At 33.7% G+C, this 22,976-nt stretch overlaps 2 protein-coding genes across 3 annotated transcripts; one reads left to right on the top strand and one right to left on the bottom strand.

Moving 5' to 3' along the window:
- The first annotated feature begins 10,461 nt into the window (after window positions 1-10,461).
- LOC120118873 (DNA-directed RNA polymerase V subunit 7-like) lies at window positions 10,462-12,594 on the top strand. The gene is made up of 2 exons (XM_039138809.1): window positions 10,462-10,570; window positions 11,844-12,594. Exon 2 carries the CDS (start codon window positions 11,845-11,847, stop codon window positions 12,373-12,375), a length of 531 nt encoding a protein of 176 aa, XP_038994740.1. The 5' UTR covers window positions 10,462-10,570; window position 11,844; the 3' UTR covers window positions 12,376-12,594.
- Window positions 12,595-18,512: 5,918 nt separating this feature from the next.
- LOC120118469 (mitotic spindle checkpoint protein BUBR1-like) lies at window positions 18,513-21,559 on the bottom strand. Of its 2 annotated transcripts, none has more exons than XM_039138498.1 (11): window positions 21,338-21,559; window positions 21,154-21,213; window positions 20,773-20,917; window positions 20,380-20,537; window positions 20,100-20,181; window positions 19,931-19,997; window positions 19,790-19,844; window positions 19,346-19,511; window positions 19,162-19,244; window positions 18,880-18,957; window positions 18,513-18,793 (listed from the first exon to the last, which is right to left on the bottom strand). In XM_039138498.1, the coding sequence occupies exons 1-11, from the start codon at window positions 21,508-21,510 to the stop codon at window positions 18,730-18,732; spliced, it is 1,131 nt and encodes a 376-aa protein (XP_038994429.1). In that variant the 5' UTR covers window positions 21,511-21,559; the 3' UTR covers window positions 18,513-18,729. The 2 variants fall into 2 exon arrangements, with proteins under 2 accessions (XP_038994429.1, XP_038994428.1); XM_039138497.1 differs by having other exon boundaries at window positions 19,346-19,517.
- Between the last annotated feature and the right edge of the window lie 1,417 nt (window positions 21,560-22,976).

The following is a 22,976-nucleotide window of genomic DNA, read 5'->3' on the forward strand; positions in this document are numbered from 1 at the left end:
CTTTAACACTACTCCTCTTCAAAAACGCTTTTAACATTTCTCCCCATTTTTGTTAAATCAAAAAGACTCATAAAAGATTTTAAACAAGGTTTTGAAATCATTTAGCCAATTGATTATATATAAAAACATAAGCTGCTAAGAACACAATCAAAAGAGAGGTTAGCCATTAGTTTCATAATCAATATTCATAAACATGTAATGGATAATTGGTCATATATGTCTAAAGATGCAAAATAAACACAAAATCCAAATCAAATGTATTAAACATAAGTTCGAACAACCAAAAATAAACAATCCATAAAACATTCAAAATGTTTTAACAATAAGTTCAATCCAAACAAGCAAAGCAAATATCAAAGTTAAAGCATCTGTAGGAGGATCGGGAGGTGGGAAATGAGCTCGCATAGCTGCCATTTCATGAGTGAGTTCATTAATATGAGCGTTGGTTGCTTCATTGTTTGCACGCATCTCCCAGAGAATTTCCAATTGTTGAGCTTCCATAGTCGAGAAGTGAGATTCTATGGAAGTGAAGTGAGAATCCAAGGATGCATAATGGAAATCAAATGTCTCCATAAATGATTGAAAATATGGAGGCCATGATCTTCTTGTTGAGCTTGTTCCTCGGGTTGTTCCGACTCATCGTCGGCTTCGTCAATATCTTGCATTAATTGTTCAAGCTCGAGATTATCGTCAGCTTCTGGTGGGGCTTGAGAAGAGCTAGCTCCCGGAGTATTTTCAGAAGATCAAACCCATTCACCGGTGTCCTTATTCTTTATCCATCCCACTCTCGTTAAGGAAAGAAGATTAATATGTTTCTTGAGAGGAAAGACGACATCTAGACCTACTCTAAGCCCGGCTTTAGAAAATAGATTACTCAGAATGCAACCGTAAACTAGAGATGAACAGAGTTTCTTATTTGGAACTTGGTTTACGGTTTCAACAATTTCAGCAAAAGTAATCTCAGGAAGATTTATTTTAAGATTGTTTTGGAAACAATGTAACCACCAAAAATCTAAAGCACGAAGAGTAGAGTAACGACCTCCGGATGGTCGAAACCACCAAGAAATCATTAGATGAAGAAAACGATCATGAAGATCTAAGACATTCACACTATCCCTTCTTTTATAACGAGAACCTAAAAATTATTTTTCATTTGATATACCATCATTATCTAATCCCAATTCATTAACTATGTAAGCCGAGTCAAGATGGATGAAATGTCCTAGGAGATAAGAAAGAACTGCTATGGTTTTGGTTTGAGCTCGGTTTTTAATACAAACGGCATTATAATAGAATATGCGAACAAGTTGATGGTAAGCTATAGGTTCAAGATCACAAAGTTTATCAAATTTCCACTCTTGCAAAAGAGGAAGATATCTAAAATCGATATCTATCATAGCTTGACGAGAAGGGATACGTTCTTCTCTAATTTTGTAAGAGTCAAAATATTGATAATACCAAAAACGATGATTTCTAGAACCAGAATGATTGAAGCACGAGTTTTGGATAGTCATATTAGGATCAACGGGATTAGGAATAGGAATTTCAGGAATATGAGGAGGATTTGGAGGTGGATTTGGTTGTTGGTTTGAACGACTAGATGATGACCTAGCACGTTTAGGATTGGACATGGTTTAGGAAATCGGAATAGAATGGATAACCTGCAATTTAAAAAACACAAGTATGCAATTCAATCAATCCCAAAACTCAATTGAGTTCTCAATATTTCAAGGTTCTCTTAAACTAATCCTAATGGGCAAAGTTTTCAAAAAACTTATTGAAAAATAAGGTTTTGAAAATCAATATATGTATAGTTTTCATAATAACAACGTAATTTAATCAAAACACAACAATAAATAATTTTTTTTATTTCAAAAATTTCGGAAAAATCTTGTGTTTTTGATGAAATTAGTAGTAAAAATTTAGTTTATAAACACTAATAAGCAATGCCCGATCACTATTTCTATCTAGAACTAATTGAAACTAGTCATATGTTCAAAATCAATGAAATAGAGAGTTTAGAAAAATTTACCTTGAAAGATGAGATTGAGTGGATTTTGATGTTGTTTACACGATTTTAATGATGCTAGCAGGTTTAGAATATGATATTTGAAGTAATTCCGATAATAAACGTTGATTTGAGGCGAAAATGAGATAGGGAGAGAGTAGAGAGAGGAATGACGGCAAGAGAAGAGGGTTTTAACATTTTTGGGTGTTCTGCCCGGTTAAAAACCAGAACCCCAGGGGGGTATCGATTCCCCTAGGGGGAATCGATTCCCATTCAAAGGGGGAATCGGTTCCCCTTCAAGGGGGTATCGATTCCCTCTGCCCTATAATTAAAAAAATATGTATTTTAAACACTCAAAATGCTAAATTACTCTTTTCTAGTGGTATTGGCAACTCATATATCAAAAATTAATTATGTTCAATCAATCAATTAATCCTTAAACTACATTTGAACATAAAGTTAATTTTTCATCAAGAATCATAAACTCCCCCTAACTAATAGCAATGAATGTAATCAAAAATTACTATTATAGGCATTTTTCATTTAGTCTTAAAAGTGCTAAAATTATTTTAAACACTAAGTGAAGATAGGTCAGTTAAACCTAATTCTCTCCTAAGTGTCCAAAAACGTTCATTGTCTAAAGGTTTTGTAAAGATATCCGCTAATTGATGCAAAGTATCAACAAATTCTAGAACTACATCTTCCTTAGTGACATGGTCTCTAATGAAGTGATGTCTTATTTCAATGTGCTTAGTTCTAGAGTGTTGGATGGGATTTTTAGTGAGACAAATAGCACTAGTATTGTCACACTTGATAGGAATGGTACCTACTTCAATTCCATAATCAAAAATTTATTTCATCCATAAAACTTGTGCACAACAACTACCGGCTGAAATGTATTCGGCTTCAGTGGTAGATAATGCAACACAATTTTGTTTCTTTGAAAACCAAGAAATCAACATATTTCCAAGGAATTGGCAAGTACCAGAGGTGCTTTTCCTATCTAATTTGCATCCTCCATAATCCGTATCAGAAAAGGCATGCAAGCTAAAGCTAGAGTCTCTAGGATACCAAAGTCCTAAACTATGAGTGTCCTTAAGGTATCTAAAGATTCTCTTAATAGCTAGTAAATGTGATTCCTTAGGACATGATTGAAATCTAGCACATAAGCTAACACTAAACATAATGTCTGGTCTACTTGCAGTTAGATAGAGCAAAGAACCAATCATTGACCTATATAATTTAACATCCACACATTTACCTCCTTCATCCAAGTCAAGCTTTGTAGAAAAGCTCATTGGTGTGTCATGAGGTTTCCCATTTTCCAGTCCAAACTTATTGAGCATATCTTTGACGTACTTAGCTTGATTGATGAAGATGCCATCTTTTCTTTGCTTGATTTGGAGTCCCAAGAAAAATGAGAGCTCCCCCATCATGCTCATTTCGAATTCGCTTTGTATTAGCTTATAAAATTCTTGGCAAAGAACATCATTAGTAGAACCAAATATTATATCATCAACATAAATTTGAACTACTAATAAATCTTTACCTTTATGCTTTAAAAACAATGTAGTGTCAACCTTTCCTTTTGAAAAACCATTTTCAATTAAAAAGTTTGACAATCTTTCATACCAAGCTCTAGGAGCTTGTTTTAAACCATAAAGTGCTTTTGTCAATTTAAGAACATGATTTGAATCTTCAAAACCTGGAGGTTGTTCCACATACACTTCTTCTTTTATAAAACCATTTAAAAATGCACTTTTCACATCCATTTGATATAATTTAAATTCATGAAAACATGCAAATGCTAATAACATTCTAATTGCTTCCATCCTAGCTACGGGAACGTATGTTTCATCATAGTCTATGCCCTCTTATTGAGTATACACTTGAGCAACAAGTCTAGCCTTTTTTCTCACTATATTACCACTCTCATCATCTTATTCCTAAATACCTATCTAGTACCTACAGTAGATTTATTACTAGGTCTTTCAACTAATGTCCATACTTTACTTTTCTCAAATTGATTTAATTCTTCTTGCATAGCCATAATCCAATGTTCATCATTTAATGCTTCTTTAATATTCTTAGGCTCTATGCATGAAATAAATGCAACATAATTACAAATATTTCTAAGAGAAGATCGAGTTGTTTCCCCTTTGGATGGATCACCTATAATCTCACCATCCTTGACATAGTTGTACTCTCTTGGATAAGATACTTCCCTTTCTTCAATGGTTGGATTCTCAAGAGGATCATGAGTTTCCTCATCTTTCGTTTCTTCATTTGATGATGATTCTCCAACGTCATGTCTAACGTCATTTGTATTAATAATACCTACATCATCATTCAAACAAGAATCCTTCCTTGGAAGGAGATTATCATCGAAAACAACATGTATAGACTCTTCTACAACCAAAGTTCTTTTATTAAATACTCGATAAGCTTTAGAATTTAAGGAATAACCCAGAAATATTCCTTCATCACTTTTAGCATCAAATTTTCCAAGGTTTTCTTTACCGTTGTTTAAAACAAAACATTTACATCCAAAAGGATGAAAATAGCTAATGTCAGGCTTTTTATTTTTAAAAATTTCATATGGAGTTTTCTTTAAAATTGGCCTAATCATTACTCGATTTACAACATAACAAGCGGTATTTGTGGCTTTATCCCAAAAATATTTTGGCAAATTATTTTCACAAAGCATGGTTCTAGCCATTTCTTCTAAAGTTCGATTTTTCCTCTCAACAACTCCATTTTGTTGAGGGGTTCTAGGTGCTGAAAAATTATGGCTAATACCATTAGAATTACAAAACTCATTAAATCCAAGATTTTCAAATTCAGTGGCATGATCACTTCTAACACTAGTGATAGAGTAACCTTTTTCGTTTTGGATTACTTTTGAAAATGTGATGAAATTTTCTAATGCTTCATCTTTAGTACTTAAGAATAGAACCCAAGTATATCTAGAATAGTCATCTACCAAGACAAATGCATATTGTTTTCCACCCAAGCTAGTAGTCCTAGTTGGCCCAAAAAGATCTATATGGATCAATTGTAATACTCTACTAGTTGACACATCATTAATGGATTTAAAAGAAACTCGCTTTTGTTTTCCTTTAGCACAAGCATCACAGATTTTATCATTATCAAATTTTAGTTTAGGCAGCCCTCGAACCAATTCTCCTTAAACTAACCGTTGCAAAACACTCATGCTAGCATGTCCTAGTCTCCTATGCCATAACCAACTATCATGCTCATCCTTAGCAACTAGGCATAAATTAGTTATTTCTATATAGTCTAAATGCACCATGCATATGTTTCCTATTCTATGACCAACAAGCATAATTCTATTAGATGCAATGTCAATGACTTTACAACCATTAGTTTCAAATATGATATTGAATCCCTTATCACATAATTGACTAATACTCAAGAGATTATGCTTTAATCTATTCACATATAACACATTTTTAATTTTTATGGAAGAGGTATTACCTATTGTACATATACCTTCAATGTGACCTTTTGAATCATCACCAAAAGTCACTTCTCCTCCATTTTTGGCGTTAAGCTCTATGAATAGGTTTTTGTCCCCGGTCATGTGTCTCGAGCATCCACTATCAAGGTACCATGAATTTAGATTTATTTCCCGTGCCTTGTAGCAATGCTCCTTTTCCTACAAACATAGATTAATTTTTTATTTTTGGTACCCAAATTCTTTTGGGTCCATATTCATTAGTTTTCAAAATCCTAGTCCCCTTACGTATCCATTTGTGTAGGATATCTTTATCTTTAGTAGTAATGAGTTCTTTAGGAACCCACATACTTCTAACGATTTTTCCATTAGTGGTTCTTCGGGGACCTCTATGATTGTAGTTTTTAACACTTTTTCTAACAAAGTTGGATTTTGAATTTTCTCCTTTTTCAAAACGTCTTGTTCCAACTTTATCAAAAGAAGCTTTAAGATCATCAATTTTCTTTTGATGATCATCATTGATCTTTGAAAGTAAATTTTACAAATCCAAATTTTTCTTTTCAAACTCTTCTAGTTTGATTTGCAGATCTTTGATTTTACTTTCAAGATCGTTGTTGGTTTTGGATATGAGTTTATTTTCATTTTTCAATTTTGAAATATCATTTTTATGTTTTAAAAATAATTTCTCATAATCAGAAGCCAACTCATTATATTCCTCTAATAGCTTATCATAAGATAAATCGTCAAAATCAGATGAGTTAGAGGTTACCTTAGAATGTTCCCCGAATGCCATCAAGCACAAGTTTGCTACTTCTTGTTCCTCTTCATCGAAACCTTCTTCATCGCTCCATGTAGCCACATGAGCCTTGTGCTTATTCTTTGATTGACCCTTTCTCTTCAATTGTGGGCAATCATATTTGACATGCCCCAGCTTTTTGCATTCATAGCAAATGATCGGGTCCTTCTCTTTTGGTTCATTTTTTAGGCCTTCATTTCGTTTGAATTTTCTTCCTTGGTAAGGTCTCATCATTTTTCTGAACCATTTGGCAAACAATGTCATTTTCTCATCATCGTCATCTTCATTCGAATCACTCTCATCTTTTGTGGATTTGAGAGCAACTCCAATGTTTTTCTTCTTCTCCTTCTCCTTTGGTGTCTCGTCAATCTTATCGAGGTCCACCTCATCTTCAAGAATCATTTCATGAGTGAGAAGGGAATCGATTAGTTCTTCAAGAGTTAAGGACGTTAGGTCCTTAGACTCGATGATTGTCGTCTTCTTTGATTGCCATGATTTTGGAAGGGAGTAAACTAACTTCCTCACAAGGTTTTCATTTGAAATGATCTCTCCATATGATTTGAGACCATTGACAATCGTTGAGAATCTATCCGTCATAGCTTTGATATCTTCATTTGGTTTCATCCTGAAATTTTCATAGCTATGCGTTAGAATACTAATTTTAGATTTCTTTAGCTCATCGGTACCTTCATGAGTGACTTGAAGTTTGTCCCATATTTCTTTGGCGGTTGTACAAGATGAAACTCTTTCGTATTCATCTGGTCCAAGAGCAAAAAATATGATATGGATGCCTTTGGAGTTGAGCTGGAACATTTTTGTCTCTCCTTCACTCCACAATCTTGGATGAGTGAGAGGCTTGATGTATCCTTCTTCTACGACATTCCATGTTCCCATGTCACTTGATTGAATGAAGTACATCATCCTATTTTTCCAATAGGCATAGTTAGCCCCATTGAAGAAAGGAGGCTTGTTGACGGGCATCGAATCAAGACCGGAGTCGAAGTTTGAAGTAGAGGACATTGATGACTTTGATTATCAATGTAACTCTTCCCGAATTGACTCAAGATGCTATTAAACCTTCAAATGAGTTAGGCATTGATGCCAATTGTTGAGTTAATCGATTGACGGAATCGGCCAAGAGGGGATGAATTGGCAATTAAAATTTTGTGGAAGCTCTTGCAGAAAAGTGAAAGTAATTGCACATCGATTTAGAGTGGTTCGACTTTATCAACCAAAGTCTACGTCCACTACCTTAGCTATCCACACTAAGGATTTTCCAACAAATTCACTAATTTGTTCTTTCTTTTGAGGCCAAAGAGATAACCTTACAACTCCCTCAAGAATATACCTCAATTCTTGAGAACACTCTTTTCTCAAAGAGAAGATTACAAATTTGCAAACTTACAAGAAAAACCTCACAAGGCAAATATGTTTGCACAATTCTAGAACAAAGAAAGAACACTCAAGAATAAATACAATTGAGCACAATAAGTGTTCTTGAAAGCAAAATGAATATTGAATGAAAAATAGGCTTGAAATGCTCAAACTTTAGGTTTGATGCTTTCTTTTTGATTCTCTTTTGATTCTAGTTGCTTGATGTTTCTTGTTTTTGATCAATGGCTTCTAAGCTTGCTTAAATACACCTTGAATCACTTCTGAATGTTGGGGATCATTAATGAAGTTATTGGAGCCGTTTAAGTGTGAAAACAATTAATATTTCTGCTTGGAGCGTGGGGGGAATCGGTACCCCTCATGGGGAATCGATTCCCTAAGTGTAAAATTCAAATATTTCGACCGTTGAACAGGGGGGAATCGGTATCCCTGGGGGGAATCGGTTCCCTCCGAGCATACTGGAATTCTCGGAGCCAAACCATTCAGGGGGAATTTGTACCCTCTTTGGGGGGAATCGGTTCCCTCTGAGCAATCTGGAATTTTTTGCTTTAAAATGGTTCGAAATATTTTGTAAAATCATTTTGAAATTATTTTAAGATTAAAACTTAATTTTACACTTGAGTAAGGATTTAAAATGAACTTTGAATTACTTTGAGTAATATTTTGATATTCGATTTAATATATCGAATATGCTTAGAAAAATCATTTTTAAAATTAAAATTCTTTTAATTTAATTTGTTATATCGAAACAACAAAATGTTTTCAATAACTTTGTAGAGAGTAGCTCTTCTGAGGACCTTGGTTTGTTTTAGAGGATTGTTTAATCCTCTAACGTTCCAAAAAGAGATGATCATTGGACTTGAGTTGAGGGATTTGGTTCCCCTCCTTTACTGCCAACAGTATGAAGTTTTGATTTCTCAAGATTATGTTTCTTCTTTGATTTGAGTTCTCTGATCAAGATGACAATACCAGAAGCAGCTTTTTTGGGCTGGTTACCAGGAAAAATAGGTATTGACTGAGTATCTTCAACCGAGTTAAGAATCTCAAACATGTTACTAGATGCTGTTAGGGCTCTGCTTGGAGAATTCTTAGGAGGACAACCTCTGCTTCCTTTAGAAATAGAAGAAGAAGATGTTTGAATACTGTTTGCAGAACTTAGTAAATCTGGAACAGAAGGATCATTTGAATCTTGAAGAACAGGGTCAACTTCTGGAATAGAGGGATAGGAAGACAGAGTTCCTTTGGAATGAATAACATCTAGAGACGGAGGGGAATTTTTAGAGGATTGGACATCAGATACTGGTTGGTCACTTGTTTTGAGTTCCTTAGAATTTATATCCTCTACGAAGTTAGAAGTGAGCTTAGAATCCACCTTGTCTTCAACGATTTTTGAGTTTTGAGTATTAGTGGAAGTAGAAGCTTCCTTCTTCCTCCAGACTTGGGTGGTCGTGTGAGAGGTTAAAGGAAGAATTTTGCAACTTTTAGCACTCTGACCAAAAGTGTTGCAAGATTTGCAGCATGGTGGGAGCCAAGGAACTTCCACAAAAACAGAAGCAGTTTGTCCATTATTAAGAATAAAATCAACTTGCTTAGGAATCTCGTCTGAGGCCCCAATTTTGATACAAACTTTTGCAAATTCCAGAAGAAATTTAGAAACTGTTATAGAATCCATTGAGAGTGGGAATCCTATAGCACTAGAGATGTAACTTAAGCCTTCATTAGAGAACAATTCAAGAGGAACATTGAATAAATGAACCCACAGAGGAATTCTAGACAAGTCAAAATGTAGTTTTTTCATGTTTGGTTCCCACTTTCTAAGGATTAGAGGCTTGTTAAAAATATGCCAAGGGCCATTTTCCAATACCCATTCACGAACAGATTCATAATCAAAATTAAACAGGTAAAGGTTAGGTCCGGCGTAACTGGCCTGAATTTTGGAACCTTGCAAGGGTTTTTTCCACAAGCTTTCAATGATCTTTTGAAGGGAAGAGAAGTTCGGAGTAGCCCTAAGCACTTTCCCAACAAGAGATATTTTCCACTCGGCAGTTCCTTCTTCAAAAATTTCTGGCGGAGGATGAACAGTTGGGGTACCATCTTTAACATTTGGGGGGAAATAGCGAAGCTCCTGTCCAGTAGAACAAGAGAAAAGTTTACGACAATCCATCGATTAAACCAGAATTAATCGATTCGTTTCTTCGGTTTCTATCGGGTTCTTCGCCATTAGTTTATTCGTTCACCGAAAGTAGAAAGAGAGAAAGAAAAACGAGAAACCTTAAACCCTTTGCCGCAGACAACAGAAACCTAATAAAACCAGTTGCTTTGAGATACGTACGGCCCAAGCCCGACCGTTTTGATGTGTGCCAAGTTAATTGGTAATAGTCAAATTGTTTAGATTTTAATAAATATGTACAACATATACATAATTATATTTACGTTTGTTTATTTATTTTTTATATTTATTTAAATGTTTAATATGAATTTGTGTTTATTTAAAAAATTATTTTTTTAATTTCTATTATAATTATTTTAAATGTTTTAAATAATTAAATTTTAAAAAATATATTTAAAAAATTCTTGATTGAATTTTTTTAAAATATTTTTTTATATTTTATCAATAATAAAATTAAATAATAAGAGTTAAAATAAAAATTGAAAAAAATCAATAAAAAAAATTAATGAGATAAAGAGACAAAATTAGAGAAGAAATTGGTTTGGGCCCAAGAATTTAGGGTCTTAGGGCACCACCTATATCATTTTCTTTTTCTTTTTCCTTTAGTTTCTCATGTACTGTCGCTCTCGCTCGCTCCTCATCAGCTTTCAGGAAGGCCTTTCCCTGTTTCACTCATCGGCTTCGGCCATAGCAGCAGCTCTGGCGCTTCACTTGCCTATCCTAAAGGTTAGTTTTTGCTTCACTTATAACGCTCAATATTTATAATATTATCATTCGCCAAAGCAAACCCGATGCATCTTCACTGCTTGGTTTAAAATAGTATTTCATTTGTCTTTCAAAATATATGATCTCGGATGGGCTTTTCTTTCACTCTTTTCTGTTGCATGCTCAATTGAACACGGGAAAGGTGTTCATCTGTAGTGTAATCGCTGTATATGGGTATATGTTCTTCACGATATGTGAAAATATTTCTTTTTTAGAGAAAAAAATAGATTACCCTTGTTTGTGAAGAAAACTCCAGGCAAAGGTTTTATTTGTCAAGGACTGTATGAAAATTAAGTTTGGATATGAGTTGTGGTTCGATCAGCCTACTGAATGTGCTCATTTTGTTTTTTGTTTAAAAAAAAATTCCTGAGGAAATCCCATGATTTTTTATGGATACTATCAGTTCATTTTTGCTTTATGCTTGACCTTGGTTTGGTACTATCTGTATTTATGATCATTAGGTTAAAGACTAAGTTGTATATGGATCCTTTTTTATTTATGAATTCTTCAAGATTGATGTACCATTTTTCTTGCTCTGTGTGCTTGGTTGGGGGTAATATGAGATTTTCATGGAAATGGAACTCACATCCCCGTTTGGTTAATCTTACATTACCAATAGTAGATTTTTTGGGTATATTACCGAGAATGTCATTATCTCTCTTTCCTTAGATATTATTGGATTACCGGCGTTTTGAACTAAAATGCCTTTAATTTTTTTTTCTTTAAAAAATATCCTTATTCTGTGATTAAATAACAAAAATTATACGAATGTTAAATTATAAATTTATCCTTAAATTATTTTAGATTTACAAAAAAAAAAATCTATAATTAAAATTTTATAAAGTTTAGGGGTTAAAATAAAATTTTATCTTTTTATTAAACTTTTTTATATTTTAAATTTTGTAAAAATATTATATAAATTTTATGAATTTAAATTTTTTTTAAAAAATATATAAATATTTTAAAGAAAATATATAAATATTTTATAACTTGTTAAAAAAACAAATATATAATAAGAACAATTTGGTCAAATATATATTCTAATAATCTTTTATTCCTTTAACCAAACACGGTAATCTTACATTCCTGTTAAACCAATCAAATACAAAATATAACATTCTCAGTAATCCTATTCTCTAGTAATCTTTTATTCCCACCGGTAATCTTACATTCTGTGAACCAAACGCACCTAAGGACATTAATTTTGTTTTTCTAATGTTGAGTTTGGGTGCAGAATGTTTCTCAAGGTGCAGATGCCATGGAATGTCATAATTCCTGCCGACAGCTTGGATGCGAAAGGCTTGATGCTCAAAAAGGCGATAGTGATCCGTCTTATGGATGAGTTTGCTACCAAGAAAGCCACCAAGGATCTCGGGTATTTTATGGCCGTAACAACCTTGGAGACCATCGGAGAGGGAAGAGTTAGACATAACACGGGGGATGTACTTTTCCCGGTTTTCTTCAGCGGAATCACATTCAAGATGTTCAGAGGAGAGATTCTACAAGGGGTCGTACACAAGGTACTAAAACATGGAGTGTTCCTGAAGTGTGGACCGGTCCAAAACATTTATCTGTCACACATAAAAATGCCCGACTACCGTTACGTGCCTGGGGAGAACGGAATGTTCATGAACGACAAACACTCGAAGATTGAGAAGGATGTCGTCATTAGATTTATCGTGATTGGGACCAAATGGATGGAGGCTGAGAGGGAATTTCAGGCGTTGGTGAGCTTGGAAGGTGACTACTTGGGACCGGTTTCCTGAATGTCTTAACTTTTCTCCAACTTGTGTATATATTCAAACTTGTGGTGATTTAACCTCAACTTTGGAATCATCCACCCGACTTGTTTGAACATGTGGTAGTTTGTAGGGTAACAATCATTGCCATTTTAGTGACAAATTGCAAGTATGGAACGTTGTTAATCTGCTCATTTTCCTTTGCATATGGGAACAGATTTTTATAATCAATGTGACATTCCTATATTTGTAATGGTACATTCAAGCTGCTTACCTTTTTGGGACAACACTCGCAACCAGAGGGGATCGATCATTTGGCGTAGTGGTAGTATGAAGCTGAATATAGAGTTTGAGTTCTAACATTCGAACTGCTCAGTTTCTTCGTTGGTCTTAAAGCCATATTTTCCGTGTAAAGGTTAAAATAGCTATACTAATAATACCAAGTGTTGAGGGCTTTTACTAGTTCTATACAAATAGAATTGAAGAAAGCACATTTCAATACACATAGTTCGATCTATCATTTAAGTCGAGTCAAGCAGAGAAAGAGAATTAAGCACACAGCATAGCCTTATGATTGAGTTTGGCTTAAATACTAATATTTTGATCATTTGTTGGTATTATCCGTTCTAAACAAGTCAAGAAAGATCGAGTTTGGACCGAGCTTAATATCTCACCCATTTATTAAAGTTCTAAACAAGTCATGATGATTGGTAAAGCAAACAACAATAAAAAAAATGGCGGTCGGACAGTAATTTTGGTGGTAGCTATGGAGATTCTGGTGGAATGAGTCTAGTTTGTGGTCAAGAAGAATGTGTCCATTTTTCCTAGTGTTGCACGACTCTTTATAATGCTATAGACAGGTGGAGTTTAGGAGTTGTCGTGGCATTAATGTTGATTGGACATCTTAAGAAGTGATGGTATAAATTTGTTAGTCACCTAACAAGATCATGTGTATCAACACGTGATCACTGATAATCGTCTGTAAAATATACTCGTGGAATTATAGATGATGGACACGTGTTTGTTGGTGGACGTTTGCGAGTTACACTATGCATGGTTAAAAGTTTACATCAGTAGTAGAGGGTTTTTTTTAATCAATAACCCTTTTTTACTATTTTTTTTATTATAAAAATGACCATAATCAACAAAAATGACTCCAAATGACCACATAGAAATATCTTGCATTCTGGAGAAAGTAGTGTCAAATCTCGCATTCTACAAAAGCCAGTTCCATGTATTTCTTGCATCCAAGTTCTTCCACATTGATTGATCTAGCGTTCTGCAGAACATGAGGTCAGACATCACGTTCTGCAGAAAGCGAGGTATTCCTATGTGAACCATCCGTGAGTCATTTTACTTATACCATCGATCTTTCAATTTTGTCAATCATACCACCTAAATATTTAATTGTTGTCAATCAAGCCACTAGTTGTTAATATTTGACGGAAATATTGACGTAGCAATAGAAAAATTGGCATAATTTTACATTTAGTCCTTATAACTTACATATCCTACCAATTTAATATTAATTTGAATTTAATTGAAAAAAATAATCCTCCAATCGAGATATGACACAAATCACCACCTGTTCAAGGTTAAAACAAAGTAGAAATAAATGGAGTTAGGATGATTCAAACCTAAGATCAAAGCAAGCACCGGGCGGGATTTTACCGCCAGGACAAACCCCACAATTGTTTTGAATTTTACATACTTCTATATATTGTAATTATTATTAATTTTATTTTTTAGGCTTACGAAAACATTCATCGAAGTGCAGTATAAAACAATGAATAATAAAGTTTACTCATCATTAATGATGATATTACTTATAGTAAAAATATAAAATAATCATTCATGATATCAAGTTAAATGCATACATTTATTTTATATAATTAATTATAAAATATTATTAAATATTAAAAGATTATATTCAAATTATTATATAATTAGGCAATATTTTTTTAAATATTTGATTCAAGTTAATCTATTAATAAATTAATTATTTTTTATTATAAAAAATATTTTTTAAATACTTTAAATTAAAATTATTAAAAAAATAAAATAAAATTAAAAGATGCTAAATTCCTAAATTTATACATTGAGAATGTAAAAACAATATTTTAAATATACTATAATCATTGAAAATAATAATTCAATAGCATTAAAATTATGATTATTTTTTATTTAAAATATTTTCTTTTAAATATTGAAAAATAAAGCGAACAATATTTGAAAAATAAAATTCATAATAATAATAATAAATATATACAAAATCATATAAGAATAATAACAATTGTGGGGTTTGCCCTAGTGGTTTGATTATTGCCTATTTTTCCCTTTAATTCTAGGTTCGATCTCCTCTGAGCGTGCCTATTCATAGAGATGAACATTTGTCGGATTTCAAACCGATCCGGATCGGTTTTTATCCGATCCGGTTTTTTCTCATAGAAAAAAAAACCGGTTTATAAAATAACCGGTTCGGTTTTTAACCGGTTTGGAGGGCCGGATATCCTAACCGGTGTAACCGGTTTCGGTTTTAAAAAAACCGGTTTTTTTAAAAAACCGGTTATAAAAAAACCGATTTTAATATTCCAGATTACTCATAGGGAACCGATTCCCCCCCAAGGGGGTACCGATTCCTCACTGAATGGTTTGGCTCCGAGATTTCCAGAATGCTCGGAGGGAACCGATTCCCCCATAGGGGGTACCGATTCCCCCCTATTCAACGGTCGAAATATTTGAATTTTACACTTAGGGAACCGATTCCCTATGAGGGTACCGATTCCCCCACGCTCCAAGCATTTTTATTAAATGTTTTCACACTTAAACGGCTATATTATCTTCATTAATTATCACTAAAGTTCAGAAGTGATTCAAAGTGTATTTAAGCAAGCTTAGAAGCCATTGATCAAAGACAAGAAACATCAAGCAACTAGAATCAAGAGAGAATCAAAGAGAAAGCATCAAACCTCAAGTTCGATAAATTTAAATACTTAATTGAAATACTTAATTAACTCAACATAATTGAAATACTTAAATACTTCCAAGTTTGATAAATTCAAATACTTAAAAAACTTCCAAGTTCGATAAATTCAAATACTTAAAAACTTCCAGTTCGATAATTGAAACAAAGTTATAAAATAAACTACATTGCCATCTCTTCTTCATCATCTTCGCCTTCTTCGTTTGGAGGGATATTCCAAGTTCGACTTCTTCAATGTGTAAGTTTGCTTCCAAATCGGCATCAATTGCATCTTCTAGGGTGGTGATATGTTGCTTACGAGCCGCTCCATCCAAATAATCCTTTAAACAAATGCATACTTCCACCGACTCGGGACTTAGTTTTGATCTCCGTTGCGATATAACCCTGCCACTAACAGAAAAAGCGGATTCCGAAGCTACCGTAGAAGCTTGGACGGTTAGTAAATCACGGGCCATGGCGGCTAGAATCGGAAATTGTGCTTCCTTTTCTTTCCACCAAGCCAAAATATCCAAACTTTCAAACTCTTCAAATGTCATTTTTGATAGAAAATCGCATGACATATAATTTCCCAACTCGCTATTTGGGGTGGTAGTACGTGATCGTTTGGATTGGGAATTTACAAGAGTGTTAAAAAGATTCAAATTTATGTTACTTGGACGTCTACTAGATGATTCCGCATTCATTCTCATTTGATCGTGTATTACACTACTTGATCCGTATTTATTTAAATAAATTGCAAACATGTCTCGAAACATTTGTTAAAATAATTTATTTGGTTTGGACAAAGTTGGGTTCATCATCGGTTAGATTAAAAGCAAACGCAATTTGTTCAATTAGTGTTTCAACCCCACCAACATTTAACGTTGGGTTTAAAGCGGCGGCACAAGTAAAAATGGGGGGAATCTCCTTAAAATATTTTAAAAGTTTTTCCTTCATTGCAAAGCCAATTTCTTGAAAAACTTCGGTTTCAAATTCAAAGTCATTTAGTCGGGTAGCCAACAAAAATATTTGATTAAGAACCAACGGGCTAGTAGGGTAATAAACACCGGATAAAAAAGTTGTTGCATTTTTAAAAACCTCAAGCAAATCGGTTATTTTGGCTATAGTTTCCCAACTCGAATCCGGATAAATGTTTGGGACATGACCCCTCTCGAAAAGCCTATCGTGAAATGTTTGCAATGTTTCCCTTTGCCTTAAGGCAGTATGCATCATCATCCAAGTTGAGTTCCAACGAGTTGGACAATCCAAATTAGGACCCAAAGCTTTTTTATTAACGGACTTACAAAATCGTTTATAATCATTTAGTCTTTTGTTGTTGTTATAAAGAACCGATTTTATCATTGTTTTGAATTCTAATCTAATCGGCTCAATAACCTCCAAATCGGCTTGCACGGATAAATTAATTATGTGTGCAACGCAACGGGTATGAAAAAACGCACGTCTAAAATCGTGAAAGTAATATTTTCAATCTTGGAACCGCGTTTGTATTATTCGATGCATTATCAAAGGATATAGAAAAAACTTTATTTTCTAATTTATAAAGACAAATTACCCTTTTTAAAAGTGTAAATAAATTAACACCGGTATGCGGCTCACCGAATAATTCAAACGCGATTGTCCTTTTCATCATTTGCCAATTATCTTGATCTAACCAATGTGACGTAACGGCTAAAAAAGAATTTCTGGTATTATGAGGGGAACTCCAAACGTCACATGTAAGCGACACACCATAACGGTGTTCTTGGAATCCTAAAATCATTTTTTCCCTCGCCGTACGCCACATTTTTATAGCATCTCTTCTAAGGGTAGTACGACTTACTTGAGTATAACGTGGTTGCATTAGTTGTTGAATTGTTGTCGTGAAATCTTCATCATCAAAGTGGTCGAACGGCAATGCTTTTGTAATCACGAACTTTGTAAACGCTTCTCGTAATTTTTCGTTGTCGTAAACAAAAACACCACCTTGCGGTGTAAGATTCGATTGACTAGGATCCGATCTTGAGCGAAGTGCCTTGCATGATTTTGTCAAATGGTTCTTCAACGTTGTGTTTCCTTCCGATGCAAGAAACTTTAGACAAAGTTTACAACGCGCCCTCCTCGAGCCATTTGACATCTCACATAAATCGTAGTGATCCCAAATGTCTTTGTTTCGAGTGTGTTCGATCACTCTCACGACTTCAAGGTTTTCCCCGACGGAAGATTCAGCCGTATTACTCATGATGAACAAAAAATTACAAAAGTAAGATTTGCGAGATGTTTAAGTGTTGTGTAATAAGATTTGAGGAATTTGTAATCAACCAAATACATCCCCAACCTATTTATACATGTTTAGGGTGGTAAAATGGTAATTTTTTAAAGAAAAAAACGGTCAAAAACGGTCACAAGACCCCCCCAACGGCTATATTAACGGCTAGTTTTTTAAACCCAGACCGGTTTTTTTTTCGGATAAAAACCGGTTTTTTAACCGGTTTTTTTCAAACCGGTTTTTTATCCGGTAAAAAAACCGGTTTAAAAAAATCCGATCCGGTTAAAAAAAAAACCGGTTTTTCCCAAAACCGGTTTCGGATATTTTTTTCGGATATTCGGATTTTTTGTGCACCCCTACCTATTCATACCTCCCTTTGTTTTCACCTTGAGCGCGACACATGTAACCATTTGGTTTTTCACTTTGAGCGTGACACATGTAACCACCTGGTTGACGATAAACTTTACATAATTAAAATATTTAAATTAATTGAAAAAAATCTTCAATCAATTAATAACACATGTCACCAGTAAAACGTGTCATAATATTATGTCGATACGTATCATCTCGTGATTAATTTTTTTGAATGAAATCAAAATAAGATTAAATTGGTTGAATATGTAAATCATGAGGACTAAATGTATAATTATGCTAATTGTGTTAGCTGTCACATCATCATCTTCATCAAATATTAACAGCTAGTGTACAACAATTAAATAATTAAGTAGTCTGATTAATAAAATTGAAAGATCGATGGTTACAGTAAAAGGACTAAATAATTGAATGATCAATGGTATAATTTACCCACTTAAAGTCAATAGTAGATTTGCATTTTTTTTAGGGTTCGCATGGGTCGCTGACTCACAAATAGTAACAAGAGGTTAAACTATATGAATTGCCACCAAATTTAAACATTCAGCCACCAAATGTCCATAATCAAAATTTCAATGGTAAATCATGAACAAACTTAAAAGCAAGCATTACACACTTATCGAGATAACAGTAAAAATGAAACCTTAAAGCCCACAAAAACAAGTAAAACACGTAGTACGACATGGTATTATGGATCAGGCTTTGGAGTTAAAAGCAGATCCCACCATGAAAATGAAACAACCACACCTCAAGAACCACCATTGTCATTCGAGATTTGAAATCACCTAGGTAGGCTGTTTGAAGGGAAATTCCGCAATGGATTCTCCCTAAGTAACTCAGTTTCCCTGCACAAAAGATTCTCATAAATCAGCTAAATTACCAATATTTGTCTTTAGCAGTAATCTTAAAAGCACTTGTTTACAGCATTTACTTTTTTATGTTTTTTCCATCCAACTCTCTCAGTTGCAGACTTGAAGTTCTATCCTTCTCATAGGCCGCTTTTGGCATTCTGATAACAAAAAAAATTGATAAAATAAGTAACTCAAACACCATAGAAAAAGTAAATGCATACCAACATTTTGAGTATATCTACAAAACGCATTTATACTTATTTCCCAAATTTTTTCAGTTTTCTCTGATATCTGTGTCTGAATAACAGTTGTATATATGCATGTTCAGAAGTTATTAACTTTTCAAAATAACTATTACTTACTCTGCACATTCCTCATCAACAAAAACTTCAATATGAGCACTTGAACCAGTCCCCATGGTTCTTGGAACAGGTCTTTGTGGAACCTGGTGAAGAATTTTTGAAGTTCAATGTCATTTGCAGAATAATCTGAAAAAAACAATACATTTTCCAATATCAAGAATCATGTTTCAGAGTTGAAGGAAACCTTGTATGATGTCCACTTTGCAGGCACTGCATTATTTTCTTTGTTTCTCTCAGCTCTACCTCCAAGAGTGTGCCAAGAGTTTGAATAAGTACTTGGCTTAGAGGGATGACCCCTCATCACATCCATATTGTTGTCATTGTAAATAGAAAGTGGAGTTCTCTGAATCCTATGACTGAAAAGCAATGGAAAATTAAGTTTACAATATGTTCTTATGGCTATTAAATATTGTAGAAAGGGAGCATCATTGTTAAAATGAGTGTTCCGTGGTTAGAATGAAATAAAGGATACTCATGCTTGACTCGTGTCACGTGTCCTATACATGGATATGAAGATTTTACTTTCAAGGATACTCATGCATAACCGTATCTGATGCATACACGAATCCAAGAAACATAAGATTAAAGCTCAAACTTAAAAAGTATAAAATGGTTTTTGTTTGCTTACTTCTCTTGCTTCAATTTATTCCTGCCAAGCTCAAAAGTCTTGTTGGCCTGCCTTTCTGAAATCACAGGAATTTACAAGTTTTGCTGTGGAAAAACCTATTATTAGACAAACTAAAACTGGAAAAGAAAGGCGATAACTTACGACTCTCTCCCCTGGCCAATAGGGCTCCAAAACTTCGGGTTGGTAAGTCGTCATCCTTCAACTCTTCCTGTAGTTCGGGAAAATAATGAAAAACAGAACCAAGTAAATCCATATATTGATATATATATGTCAAAGATCAAAAGAAGAGGCATTAAATATCAGTGCCTACGTCAGTTTCTTTAGGTCCTCTCATTGAGCGAGCAAGAAATTTCTTGTAAGCATCCTTCAGCTTCTCTATTGGTTGAGCATTGCTAAAGTTACAGAAACTTAATTAGATAAACAAATGTAAATTCACAAGTTTAAATATATCAGAAGTGGATGGATAAAAAGACCTACAAACAAAACCATGTAAAACTTTGAGAGGAAAACCATGTTTTACATAAATGAAATGCACTGCAGCATCAGTTGAATCAAGTTCTATCAATCTAGATATTGAAGACAGCTATTACCTGGATATCCCACGATTGAGTATATCATTTGCTGCTTTCATCTTAGACTTGGACTCCATGTGCAAAGCATATGCTATATAGAATGCTGAATGTGTCTTCCCAATGTCATTTGCATCAAGAAAACTATAAATGACCTCAGCATCACTACAATGCTCAGCCTGCAAATACAATTTCCAGCAACATCAAGTCATCAACTTCACAACAACTGATTCAACTTTTTAAACTCCGAAAAACATGTCCATTTCCATTTAGTTTGCTTTCCATGTGATCAGTTAACATACTAAGCAGCATATTATCAATAAACTTGACATGTGAACTTGCATAAAAAAATTAAACAACATTAAACTTCACCATCCAAATAAGATGATGAAAAAGAAGGTGAAAAGCACCCACATATTCTAACCAAATTTTGAGGTAGCGGAGGTCATCTTTATAACGATCTGAATGCCAGAAAGCTCGAACACATTGCTCGTAGATCAATACGAGACCCGAGAAGTCTCCACCTGGTGGGAATGCTTCTTGAACCCATTTAATGCAACTTAACCCACAAAAGAAAAGGTACAAAACAAACAATTAGCCATAGAAACAATCTGCCCATATCTAACTTCGAACAATAACATCTTAATTAAAAAAATTGAATCAACAGTAATTGCTCTTCATTTTTTACTTAGTTTCAAATTACAATCATTCAATATGTAAAACTCAAATCTATTTCCAGCCAAACAGAACATTCAAGATTCAAATAAAAGTTAAATTAATGGTAAGAATAGTTACTCAAGCCAAGGCTGGAGTGGATCTTCTCCTTCATACTCGTCAATTGCCTCAATCAATCTCCTAAAGATCCAAAGACAAAGTACCCACATAAGAAAATGGGATAAAACATAAATTATTAAAAAAAATAGGTTAAGAAAACACAAAAACAGAGAAGATGGTGGTAGATAAAGATTATGGAATATACCTTCGGTTATCAAGGAGAGATTTCTTGAGTTGATCATCGGTGTGAGCTTTGAGAGCATGGTTTAAGAGGTCGACATTGCGGCCTCTCTTCAAAGGCCTAACGTTTTCTTTGAAGAGTTCCCATTCGTTTCCGGTCTTTCGTTTCGATACAAGGAACTCAGTCTCTGGATCCATGGCTGATGCTCTGCTCTGTTTGAGAAATGGGAAAGAAGCCAAAAAAAAAAAAAGAGAGAGAATTCAAATTTTGAAATGTAACTACAGCTCCTCCTAAAGTTGCCGTTTTATGGAAATGGGTCTTGGAATAAAATAACATCACTCATTGGGGCTGCTTTGGGCTGGGCCTTTTCCCATTTTTGCCCTTTTTAAATGTTTGGATGAAAAATGAGTTTAATATGCCTAAGTTTTAACGTTCACATATCAAAGTTGGATTTGACCCAACTTTCTTTTTTATATACGTTATTTTTGTATTTTTATATTATATAATTTATATTTATAAAATGCTTAATTTATCTTTTTGATAAAAATAAAATTACTGAAAATCAAATTCATATTAATTAGGGCAAAATCAATGTGTTTACACATCATAAACTTAATCGGCAATAGTTAAAACTCTTTAAAACAACGTTCTATTAATTATTCATCGTATAAATGGATTTGAGTTAAATTTTAGAATTTTGGGTTTATAATTTAGTATTTTATTTTAATTTGAATAATTAAAAATTTTGTTCATTTCATTTAAAAAATTTATAATTTTAAATTATAATAATAAAAATATTTATTTAAACTTCTTAAAAATTAAGGTCAACTTTGATTTTAATATTTAAACTATCAGTTTTTTATTCGTTTTAGTATTTAAACTTTCAAAATCATATATAACGTTTAATTTTTGTTTCATTTTAGTATCCTTCCGTTAAAAACTTAATGTACAGGCTCGTCGGCCCATGAAGTCCAAACTTTTCAACCCATACCTTTTCGACCCCCTAAACGTGATTACTGCCTCAATGTCATTGGTAAACACCTCAATTTCCCCAAATTGGTGATGAACTCTTCAGTTACTTCATCCTTCGATTTTCATGATCCACTGTAAAATATTTTTTGAAACTGGACTTGTTGGTCGACAGTGGCGAAACTTGGTGATAAAGTTTGGGGGGACAACTTAAAACTTTAAAATATTTGGAATTTTAATTTAAAATTTTCAATTTTTTTGAAGGGTTTAATTTATATTTTCCAGAAATACAACAACAACAACAACAAAACCCAATTCCCATATGCAATGGGGTAAGGGGGAGGTAGGGTAGTAGGCTGCCCCCAACGCCAGGTTGAGAGTAGCTTCCGTGGAAGACCTCCGACAGTCAGAAAATTAAAAATATAGATAAAATGCAAAGCATGTATAAATAAATACATAAATACATAGTTGAACAATATTCATATGCAGTCATAAATATCATTAATATTATATGCGCGTTTGAAATGGGAAGTAATCCCTGCGAATAAATCCATGCGAAAAAATCTCTGCATATAGACAGAAACGTAAGACCCGACTAAATTTAAAAGTGAAGAGAATATTACACAGAAGTCCATGATAGCAAGCCCAGTTCTAAGCCTACATAAATACCAATAACATAAACATATAAAAAGTA

The sequence above is a fragment of the Hibiscus syriacus genome, unplaced genomic scaffold, assembly GCF_006381635.1.
Source record: "Hibiscus syriacus cultivar Baekdansim isolate YM2019G1 unplaced genomic scaffold, ASM638163v2 tig00110328_pilon, whole genome shotgun sequence".
NCBI lineage: Eukaryota > Viridiplantae > Streptophyta > Magnoliopsida > Malvales > Malvaceae > Hibiscus > Hibiscus syriacus.

Coding starts and splice junctions, on each gene's coding strand:
- LOC120118873 (XM_039138809.1), top strand. CDS start 11,845: ATGTTTCTCAAGGTGCAGATGCCATGGAATGTCATAATTCCTGCCGAC.
- LOC120118469 (XM_039138497.1), bottom strand. CDS start 21,510: ATGGATCCAGAGACTGAGTTCCTTGTATCGAAACGAAAGACCGGAAAC. Junction 19,845..19,930: donor ATTGGCCAGGGGAGAGAGTC/GTAAGTTATCGC, acceptor CTGTGATTTCAG/AAAGGCAGGCCAACAAGACT. Junction 19,518..19,789: donor AATAAATTGAAGCAAGAGAA/GTAAGCAAACAA, acceptor ATTGCTTTTCAG/TCATAGGATTCAGAGAACTC.